Source organism: Eucalyptus grandis, chromosome 4 (genome assembly GCF_016545825.1).
Source record: "Eucalyptus grandis isolate ANBG69807.140 chromosome 4, ASM1654582v1, whole genome shotgun sequence".
Lineage (NCBI taxonomy): Eukaryota > Viridiplantae > Streptophyta > Magnoliopsida > Myrtales > Myrtaceae > Eucalyptus > Eucalyptus grandis.
In genome coordinates this window covers 19318735-19329004 of record NC_052615.1, presented here as the reverse complement: position 1 = coordinate 19329004, position 10270 = coordinate 19318735, and the positions used below count along the sequence as shown (strand labels likewise).

The 10270-nt window shown below is 36.4% G+C and overlaps 2 protein-coding genes across 2 annotated transcripts; both read right to left on the bottom strand.

The window, feature by feature from the left end:
- Positions 1 to 709: 709 nt before the first annotated feature.
- Positions 710 to 5814, bottom strand: LOC108956460. The gene is made up of 4 exons (XM_039311301.1): positions 5446 to 5814; positions 3425 to 4159; positions 1361 to 2235; positions 710 to 1170 (listed from the first exon to the last, which is right to left on the bottom strand). Exons 1-3 carry the CDS (start codon positions 5563 to 5565, stop codon positions 1390 to 1392), a joined length of 1701 nt encoding a protein of 566 aa, XP_039167235.1. The 5' UTR covers positions 5566 to 5814; the 3' UTR covers positions 710 to 1170; positions 1361 to 1389.
- Positions 5815 to 8177: 2363 nt separating this feature from the next.
- On the bottom strand, positions 8178 to 9645 carry LOC120292537 (disease resistance protein RPS2-like). The gene is made up of 2 exons (XM_039310782.1): positions 9330 to 9645; positions 8178 to 9232 (listed from the first exon to the last, which is right to left on the bottom strand). The coding sequence occupies exons 1-2, from the start codon at positions 9643 to 9645 to the stop codon at positions 8178 to 8180; spliced, it is 1371 nt and encodes a 456-aa protein (XP_039166716.1).
- Between the last annotated feature and the right edge of the window lie 625 nt (positions 9646 to 10270).

Genomic DNA, 10270 nt, shown 5'->3' with positions numbered 1-10270 from the left:
CGCATGAAACAGATATTATTACAAATGAAACCATGGCTCTGATTACTTAAATGGATCTAAACTTAGAACTATGGAGGACAGAGTCAATTTCCTGCAGGTATGCCTTTCCACAGTGGGTGAATTGGGTTTAAATTTGAGGTTAATTTCAATCTGGTGCAATTTTAGCGTGACCTAGCCTATCGGGTAGCTTTTAGAAATTTTTAGCGCATTTGACCCGTGGTTGATTCTTTTCAAGACACAACGTACATCTTTAATACATTGGCGACACTCAGTTGTCGTGAAAATCTCAAGGTTTCAAATACAGACACAGGGTATAGAAATGACAGAAAAATCGGTTTAGTGGATCGACGATAATTTTGCAATTAGGTGAAATCACCCATATACTAATCACATATCTCAGTTGAGTCGACCTATCTCTGGTCTTTGATTGATTTTGATAATGCCGTAATGACCCTTGCAAATTAGCACGGTCGAGCAGTCAATTCCTGGTCGAATTCTCAAGTCTATTGCATTTAAATCCCTTAACGGCTTCACCTGATAGACTAGTTATCTCGTGAGTGATCAGTTCAGGAAAAAGAACTATAGGTGCGTCGATGAAAAGCCAAATTTATTCAATCGAAGACAGGACCTAAAATTCAGGATGTCACACCGATAAACTGAGCATCTAATACCTTTTATAGAACCATAACAAAAACTTTAAGTCTTACCCCCAAAACAAGGTAACCTAAAAGCCAACAATCACACAAAATCTCTACATAGTTTGATAAAGGATCGGCACCCTCACATTCAATTGCTTAAATGCCCAAACATTATGCTACACCAATAACATTATCAATGAAAGGACATAGGGAGGACATCCCAAATAAGAAAAAAAGAGAGTAAGATATTCAATGAAACACCTGCCCACCATGAATACCACATGTCGGCACATCAACACCATGCACTAGAGCACTATTAAAGCACAAGTTGCAAAAGGCTTGCTTCAACTTCTTACTACGGGAGACACTTTCTAGCAAATAAAAGCAACCACTTTGATGGTAGTGATCATGATACTCTAAAGAAACAAACATTGTCAGTAAGACATGTCTAACTACCGAGACTCCTCAAGATTAAGCATAGGAGTGGGCAAGCATATAGTCCCCGAATAACAAAACCTCACAATCTTCGAACCTACAATGACAGAAATTATGCTAATCAATTCATCAAACAGCTAGAACGCATTGGTGAATAAGTGCCCAAAAGCCCCCAATATTCAAAATGTGTAATGATTCATATGAGCCAATACAAACTCGAAGAAGAACTCAAGTTTCTTCTTTTTGACATGGTGTTTGGGCAGACATGATTAGGCACACGGATTTACCTGACTTATTGAATTCAGTGTTGACGGTTTCATGTTGATAAGGTTTGGATGGTGGTATTAAGGTCCCCCTCCCAACATCCTTCGTCATCCTCGTTGGAGAGGAATACTTTATCTACGTTTGGTGTCCTCAAGGCACCCATGCAGAATAGATTCATCTTGGGGCACTGTGTGATGACAACACGCTTTAATAATGGGAACCTGAAGGGGAAATTTGTGGGGGAGAAGCTCTCAAGGCTTGGTAAACTGTCAAGTATCAACCATTTTAGCTTAGGGAAAGAGATCTCCTCTGCTCTATTTCCATCATCTGTTACCACATCTTCCATTGTACTGCAATTTCTTAGGATTAGCCAAGTAAGTTGCATCAGACTTATCACTGCTGAGCAAGTTCCCATATGAACTAAACTAGCGCAATCCTTTACTTCCAACTGCTTCAATCTTTGGAATGAAGCCGAGGATGGAAGCACGATTGACAAACTAGGGCAATCCCAAATGAATAGAAATTCAATCTGTTTAAGGATTTCAGCCATCACGGAGCCATCTTTCCAAACTTGCTTCAAGTTACATAGGTACAACAGCTCAAATTGTTTCAGATTTCCAAGTACCTTGAGAGGTTTCTCCACGTTACTAAGTCCTCCATAGGGAGTTGATCCCCCATGTCCCGATGCATCTTCTGGAAATACTTCCTCGAAGGAACTACAGATCACAGAAAGAATTTCTAGATTGGGGAATTTGTGGAGAAGGAAGTTGGAGGGAAAAACGACATTTTCATCATGGTAGCATCCCAAAGCCAGATCTTTGAGATTGCCAAAGCAGTAATGTTGCAGCGTCTCAATATCCTCCCTCACTAATGTCAATGCCTTCAAGTGCGGAATGACCTGTGAGAGGGAATCCCTTTAATTAGGCCACCAAAAGTCCAATGACTAAAATGTCCTTTCATTTAGGAAAAAGAGAGGACAAAAAATCAGTGGGTTTTTTAGCCCGTTTCATCTTTAATATATATCCAATTAAAATCAGTTTTGTATCTAAATTTGACAATGATGGCACACCTATCAAATTAAGTATAGTAAATTAAGATAAGGTTAGTAATTTCAAATATGATGGTGAGCCACAAGAATATGTGTCGGTAGACTACTAAAGTAGTTGGTAATTTTGGAAATAAAAATGAATGTTTTGTGCTGTTCAAAACCTAACACGATAAATAAAATTTGCAAGTAATGAAAGTTAGTGGATATGTTAATGAAATTGGTTTGTCAATCAAATTAAGGTCGGTCATTTCAAGTAAAAGTTACCTTTTATTTATTTTTATTTTTTTATAAAGCGTTGGTAATCACAATAACAAAAGTAGGTAGGCTATTAAAAAGTTGGTAAATAACTAAAATCAGTCAAATATTGGTGCATCAATCAAATAAAGTTGATAATTTCAAATAAAACTTAGTAACTTTTAAGACGTTTGTAAGACAAAAAAGTAAATGTAGATAAGTTATTAAAATAGTTAGTAATTTTTGCAGTATAAATAAATGTTGGTACTTGTCAAAACCTACTAGTGAGTTACTAACATGTGATTGGATACGCAAGTCGGCCGTGGTATTTGTCAGTTATATGTTCACGATGTTTGAGCATGGGACTTTGTTTCGTAGCTAAGCCAGCAATATGGCAGCAATATGCCAAATGAGCATATATATGTGTGTGTGTGTAAAATTTATGAGGAAGATCAACTTAAATTAAATAGATAAATCCTAGCCATAAGACGTAGCACTAACATAATGGACTTGATGAGACACGAGCGACTCATTAGAAGCTTAACTATCTACACAAGTTAATAAAAAAAAAATATTTTCAAACTAAAAAGCTGGGATCGGCCGATTATATTCCAAAGAATATGAGTAGGAAATATTAACTTAATCTTCTCAAATTTCTTAGCTGTTCAGAGGTGCCGTTAGGCTAGTATTAATAAGCATGAAATGTTGGACAATTTCAGTTTCCTACTGAGAATAACAAAGCATTAAGAGCAATGCACATAAACCACTATAAACGAAAGCAGAGGGTTAGAATTAAGGATCGTACCTTTTCCGAAGAAAAGAGTGGAGGTTGGTTCTCGTTGGTAGTTGTACCTTGGCAGTTTTGAATTTCACAAGCAGCTGAGAAAGACCTCATCTTACCACAGTGTCTAACTCGCAATTCCTTCAAGAGTGGCCATGTTGAAGTATGACTATTCTCATAGAAGCTCCTTAGGTCCGGCAACTCAAGTAACGTTAGGTTGGCCAATCGTCGAAAGAAGAGATTACATGTACTCATGCCTACTCCATCTTCCTTTGTTATTATTTGCTCCACTCCACAAGATTGTACTAGAAGTTCTTCAAGTTGTGTCATATTTTTTGCCACCAAGCTTGGAAATAAACTTTTGAGACTCTCACACTCGATAACTTTCATGCATCGTAAGCTTCTAAAGGAAAGACCTCCTTGAGAAATTCCACTCCACACATGCTTCATTTTTGGGAGCCGCATCAAAACTAATTCTCTCAACATGAAAGAGCTTGTAGAACGAGCTTCACTAAAATTGAACTCTTGGATGTTAAATACCGCTTCTAAGGACTCACAATCAGTTACGACTATCTTCTCTAGATTTTGAAATCTCGTGAGCATAGTATAAGATGAAAATATGGATGAAAGTTTGTCACAATACTGCACTACTAGAGTCTTGAGTTTGCCAAAGGCATTTGAAGCAAGATCATCAAGCCATATTTTCTCCAAGATATCCATGTGCAAGATCTTCATCGACTCCATATTGGGAAACTCAACCTATTAGTTTTCAATTTAATTAGTTAGAGCCTACTCTTTGTTCGTAAAAAGGAGAATACTGTAATTTCAAGAATGAGGAATATCCCATGATCGACATTATCAATATAGCATATAGAAAAGAAGACTAGATGCATGCTATGTTTTTTTCAGTACATACAACTCCCTACAATCCATTTTTCTGTCATATTACTTTTTAGTAAAGAGTATACATTTTTTCAATATATATCAAGAATTATGTTTAAGTAGTAGCATAACCATAGCCTTCTTAGTCAGATAAGCAAATTAATTTTGTGCATAATATGTTTCCCTTAAACCTCAAATTTAGCCTACCTTAGATTTCGCTCACTACAACACACAAATACACAATAGCCAATATACTCTCCCATTTCTTTGAACCATTTAAAAAAATATAGATTGTGCATAATAAGGTAATGATACTGACAAAACATAAACCAATTAGCACAAGCCAAAGCTTCGTGGATCATGCACTTCAAAATTTCTCCGACAAAGTATATACTCCAAGAAAAAACGACAAATAATAAAGAAAAAAATCTAACAATTAAATCAAAAGATGGTAGAGTGCAGGTATGTACTGTTCAATTGATGTTGGACGGGTCTTTTCCAACCGCTAGCTGATTTGTTTCTTTATTAGCAATAAAAGTTGTTCCGATTTAGCAATTGAGTCTTTCCATTGCCCACATTAATTTGAAGAGGACGGAAATTATATATGATATTTTTTAATCAAATTTTCCATTTTTTATTGTAAATATGCAGTCCGAATGTGGTGATGCCGCCAAAAAAAAAAAGTGATTAAAACTACATATAAGAAAACACAGAGAGAGAGAGAGGTCTCAGGGTCTTTGCAAGGAGGGACGCCCGACCACCTCAATTTTATTTAGGCTCTGCAACCTATTCATTGAATTTGGTGGAAAAGCATGTGACAAATTTTCATAAAGTTCAACAGTGAAGGATGCAAGGATGCAAAAGGACTGTTCGAGGAGTTGATTGTGCCATATCCTCTTTAATTGGCACATGGACAAACACTTCAATTACTTCAACATTGAAAAGAACCTGCGTATAAGCATTGTATATGTAGAGTGACTGGGATTTTTGGCACATAATAGAAATTTGGGGGCAACTTTGGGAATGAGCAGCAATGCGTTAATTTTTCCACCGCGAACTGCTACACTTTCGGTATAGAATAATGGTCCGGTTTTTATGAAAATGCTTCATTAGTTAAAACTAGAAGAATGGTTTATAGAAAGATACTGTAGATGCTTACGTACCTTTTCATTGAAAAAAACAGGCAAGGACAAGCCAGAGTTGATATGACCCAATGCTTGTTGTAAACCTCTATCAGCTCTCATCAATTGTTGCTTTCTTTCGAATGAAAAGAATGTCATCATTTTGGGACATTTAGATATCTTAAGTCTTGTTAAGGATGGACAGTGAATATCATATTTTTCATAAAGAGAATGTCCTGAGATTCGGCAATTCCTCAAGAGACAAGGAGGTTAACATAGGAAACTTTAAAGTGTAAGTGGTTTTGGCTTCCTCCAATTCTTCTTCTTGCACATCAATAATTTCCTCCATCAGTTCACAACTCACTATATTTATTTCTTTTATTTGCCCGAGTGCTTTAGCCATGGAAGAAGAAAAAAAAAGAAACCTCAAGTTTTCACAGTTATGCACCTTGGTGTCCTCAAGTTTTGGAAACATGATGCTCTTCGTGTAGATTTTTGTTCCATATGTGTCTCAAACTTGATAAGTCATTCAAGGTTAATTCTCTCAACTGCGATAGAATCTCAACTTCCCCATTGGCTATGAGTCCTTCTAGGTCAAATATGTCTTGTATTAATTGACATCTTTCAATGGTTATGGCTTCCAAACTCTGTAGCTTCATTAGCTGCAAAGGGTGAACAACCCCACACTATCTCATAATAATGTTCGTAGCTAGAAATACAAGTTGCATGTGCTATAATAATGAAGGAAATAATCTCATACAATAGATTTAAAGATAATGGAAGAAAAGGCAGAATAGTGATTTTTCAATTTGCCTTATTCTTCTTCAAAATTATCATTATGTACTTTGAGTCCATTAAATATATAATATAGGACAGGATTCATAGTCCCTAAAATATTGAGGTTATTCAATTTATCCTCACATTTTGTTCTCTCTAGCTAAATTTTCTAATTCATGGCATAAGCCCAATTGAAATTTTAGTCATTGATTATGATTTTATGTAATATCTCGAACAAATTATTTTCTATCAAATATTCATGAACTAAAATTGACAAACAGAGAAAACTACGCTTTTAATTTATTTGCAGGTTTAATATGAGCTTGGGATTTTATCCAAAGTATTTTGAATAAATACGTCTCTTATCATAAGATTGAAAGTAAAAAAAGTTATTGTAAATTGCAAGAGAATACTAAAATAGTCTGAAGATTTTTTTGTCCCCGTGCACGATCCATCATTTCCTATCATAGATGTAATGCGGAATATATGCCACATCGCCGAAAGTTAAAAGAAAAATAAAATGGTTCATCACTGTAAGACCCAAGGTTGGCCATAAGAACCATGAACTGACCCCAATAGCACCTACTGGGCATCAAAGTCTGTTTCATTATACGAATTAATTTACCTATATAGGGACCTAAGATGCGCTTCCTTTATTTATTTATTTTTTTTGGTCGGAAGATGCGCTTCCTGATCAAAGAGCTAATTTATATGGCAAATTTTATATATGTAGCCAAGAAAAAAAAATTGGCTTAATTCAGCAAATGATTTTAGTTGAGATCACTCTTTTACGATTTTGCTCACATGATAAAAATAATTTAAAAAAAGGGTTTTCTTATTTTATGATAACATAACAGTTAAAGCAATTGTTAAATCAAAGCGATAGTGCACAAATGAATGTTAAAAGTGTTTCTAAATAATACTTTCAAGCAATATTCCATTACAAAAAAGGAATTTATACATGTGCAAACGCACATAAATTCTACTAGTAATATTAGAAAAGTGATGAGAGCCAAGAGTTGGGGTAGATTTGATCACCACAAAAGGTCCAATAGCTTACATGAATTCGAAAACAATTTGGATCGTGCTATATTTGATTTTTCATTTATAGTCGCATAAAAGTTCTGTCATTTAACAAATAAAGTATAACGGAACATTTGATCGTCTAAACACTCTAATGCTCATGTACTTACGATTATGATTGCAAAATTATGAGTAAGATTGGATGTTACTCTTTTTTTAGTTCTTTCTTTCACTTTAATCAAGCGGATATAATAGAATTATACATATGTCCATTCATTATCAAATAAAGATCTTAAAAATTATTAAGGTCGTATGTACTTCCTTCAACTTGTGGATATATCCATAAATGTTTGTGTATACATATTCGATTTTACCATTAAGCAATGATAAACTTCTGGATTATTTTAAAAAATTATGCATCGTACAGCGCTTCTTTAACAATGTTGACAGCATAACACAAATAAGGTGAGGTGTAATTAACTGATATGTAAATGTTTTATGTATTCATTTATCACATAGCAATTCCATTTTGAAAAATTAAATAATTGTTTGTCTTAATTATTCTGAAAAACTAAATCTCAAAAACAAATTATTGTATTCTCACATATAATATACATGCACAAAATCTTAAAAACAAATTACATACCTGCTCCGCGTCAAATAAATCAACCGAATAGTCCGCCATTTTATAGAAGCTTGTCATTTTGGCAAGTGTCGTAATGTCAGCCTACGCAAATTGCATGACTTCGTTGGGATCTTCATCTATTTCATCTCCATCTTCAGCCTCAGCATCTACAACAATATGTTGCATCAAGTGGCATCTGCATATTTCAATCTCTTCGAGCTGTGATAATATTCTTGTCATGGACAAAGAAACAAATGTTTGATTTTACCACAGTCGTCCACCTTCACAATCTTTAATATGCTAAAGGATTCTAGGGCAAGACGGCCGCGGCAAATCTTCTCCAAGTTGTTTAGATTCTTAAGAAAAACGATTCCAATTTCGTAAATGTAGTGCACTGGACAATCTCCGTGGAGTGAACAACATACTGAAATGAGGGGCTATTTTGTACGTGAAGATGCTTCAACTCCTGAAAACCTTCGACGCACAAATCATGAATGCTATCATTGCCATCTTGCAATCCATCCAAGTGGAGATCTTGTGTTCTTTGCAAACACTTATGCACCCACTCTTCATGAAGAAGATTGCCTGAATCCAGCTTGAGCTTTAAAGTTCTGGATTCATTGTTTTTGCCCAACCAACCCCAAACTTCCCCAATTTGGATATTATACTCGTTCAATTTCCCAAATGGCAAGTCTCTCGAGAGATTGACAGAATAAGGAATGGTAATGGACAGAATGCTCAAATTCTTCATGTTCTTCAACTCAGCTAGGCTAGCATTATTTTGTGGTGTTTTATCCTCGTCCTCCCATTGACCAAAACTATCTTCCATATAAAGTTCTTCTAAATTAACCAAGCTTCTGAGCACGCCCGATTCAATAATTTTGAGTCCAAGGCACTCCCTCAAGTCCAAAAATCTCAATTCCGTTAATCCACCTATTTCTTTGGGCAGCCGAGCGATTGTAGAGTAACGGAAACTTAGGAACTGCAATCCTTTTAGCTTTCCAATGACAGTCACATCCTCTAGATGGCAGTGATCAAGACAGAGGGACTTGAGGTTTTCAAGGAGCTCAATCGACGTAGGCAGAGAGGTAAAAGATAAGCCACTAATGTCCAAGACTTGGAGCTTCTCCATAGATTCAAAAAACGATGGGGGAATTTGGAGAGATGATTGGCGTTCGAGTAGTAGAAGCATCTTCAAGTTTGGGCAGTCCAATTTTTCAGGAAGCTCCTCAATGCCAACCCTAGGGAAAGATATCGCCATGCTCTTTCTGAGCTCATCCTTTGACCATTTTTTAAACCCATCACCCTTCCTGCCGACCAAGGCGTTCCATTCCGTGGAAGCAATAGAGATGGCCACGTCAACAAATATGTCGTGCATTCGGAAAAATACCTTGTGATCACAATCTAGTAACAAAGAGGAGTCCATAGACTATGTAAATCCATCATTAACCTATCTCTTGCATTTTCGATGGTTCTGTTGAATTTTTATATAAACCCAAACCCATGCAGTAGATGAGGAAATCCCTCGTGGAAGTTCTCCCAGAGTCTAGAGCACAAACCAAGAACACCAATCTGATTCTGTCATCTTCTAAGTCTTTGTAATTTAGTTCCACTTGTGATTTTACATCTGACCCTTCTATATTCAATGCATTCCTCCATGTAGCTAAATCTCCACGCTTCAACCTTTTTGCCAACGAAACAATAAAAAGTGGCAAGCCTCCACAATTCTTGACTACTCCATCCACCAAGCTTCCTAATCTCAGGATCGTTAAATCTGTCCCCCATTGTCCTTTCAAAAAGTCTTCGGGCTTCTCCATGCTCTAACTCATAGACTCGAAAATCTTGATCAGAGCCCATGTCAGTGCACAAAACATCTCGGTTTCTAGACGTTAGTAATAGCTTGCAACCTCTTACTTTATTATCATCTCTGCAAGGGATTCCAACTTCCTTCAACTCCAACTTCTTCCACAAATTATCTAAAATAATGAGAATGTTTTCTTGGGATCACGCTCTAATCTCTCACGCAAACGATCTGCTCTCCCACGAACAGTTTCCACATTAATTAGCTTCAAGCCTAGCGCGTCAGCGATTTCTCCTTGGATTCTTTTTAGATCTGGATTGCGTGATACATCTGCCATGGCAACCTCATCGAACATCTTCTCTCCCTCAACTCGCCTTTTGACGTCCTCCAAAAGCTTCGACTTGCCAACCCCACCTGGTCCATACACCCCAATCACATGGACCTTGTCATCAGCTATAGCCTTCATTACATCCTCTATGATTGAAGCCCTCGACTCCAGGGCATCTTCTTTCTTGTCAACAGATCTTGTAGTGGAAGCGGCAGCAGTGATAATTCCTGTCGGAGTATTTTCATAGTAGACTTTCTTGAAATTACTATTTCGGCTTTTCTCATAAAGTGCTTGAATGACATTCTTTGTCTCC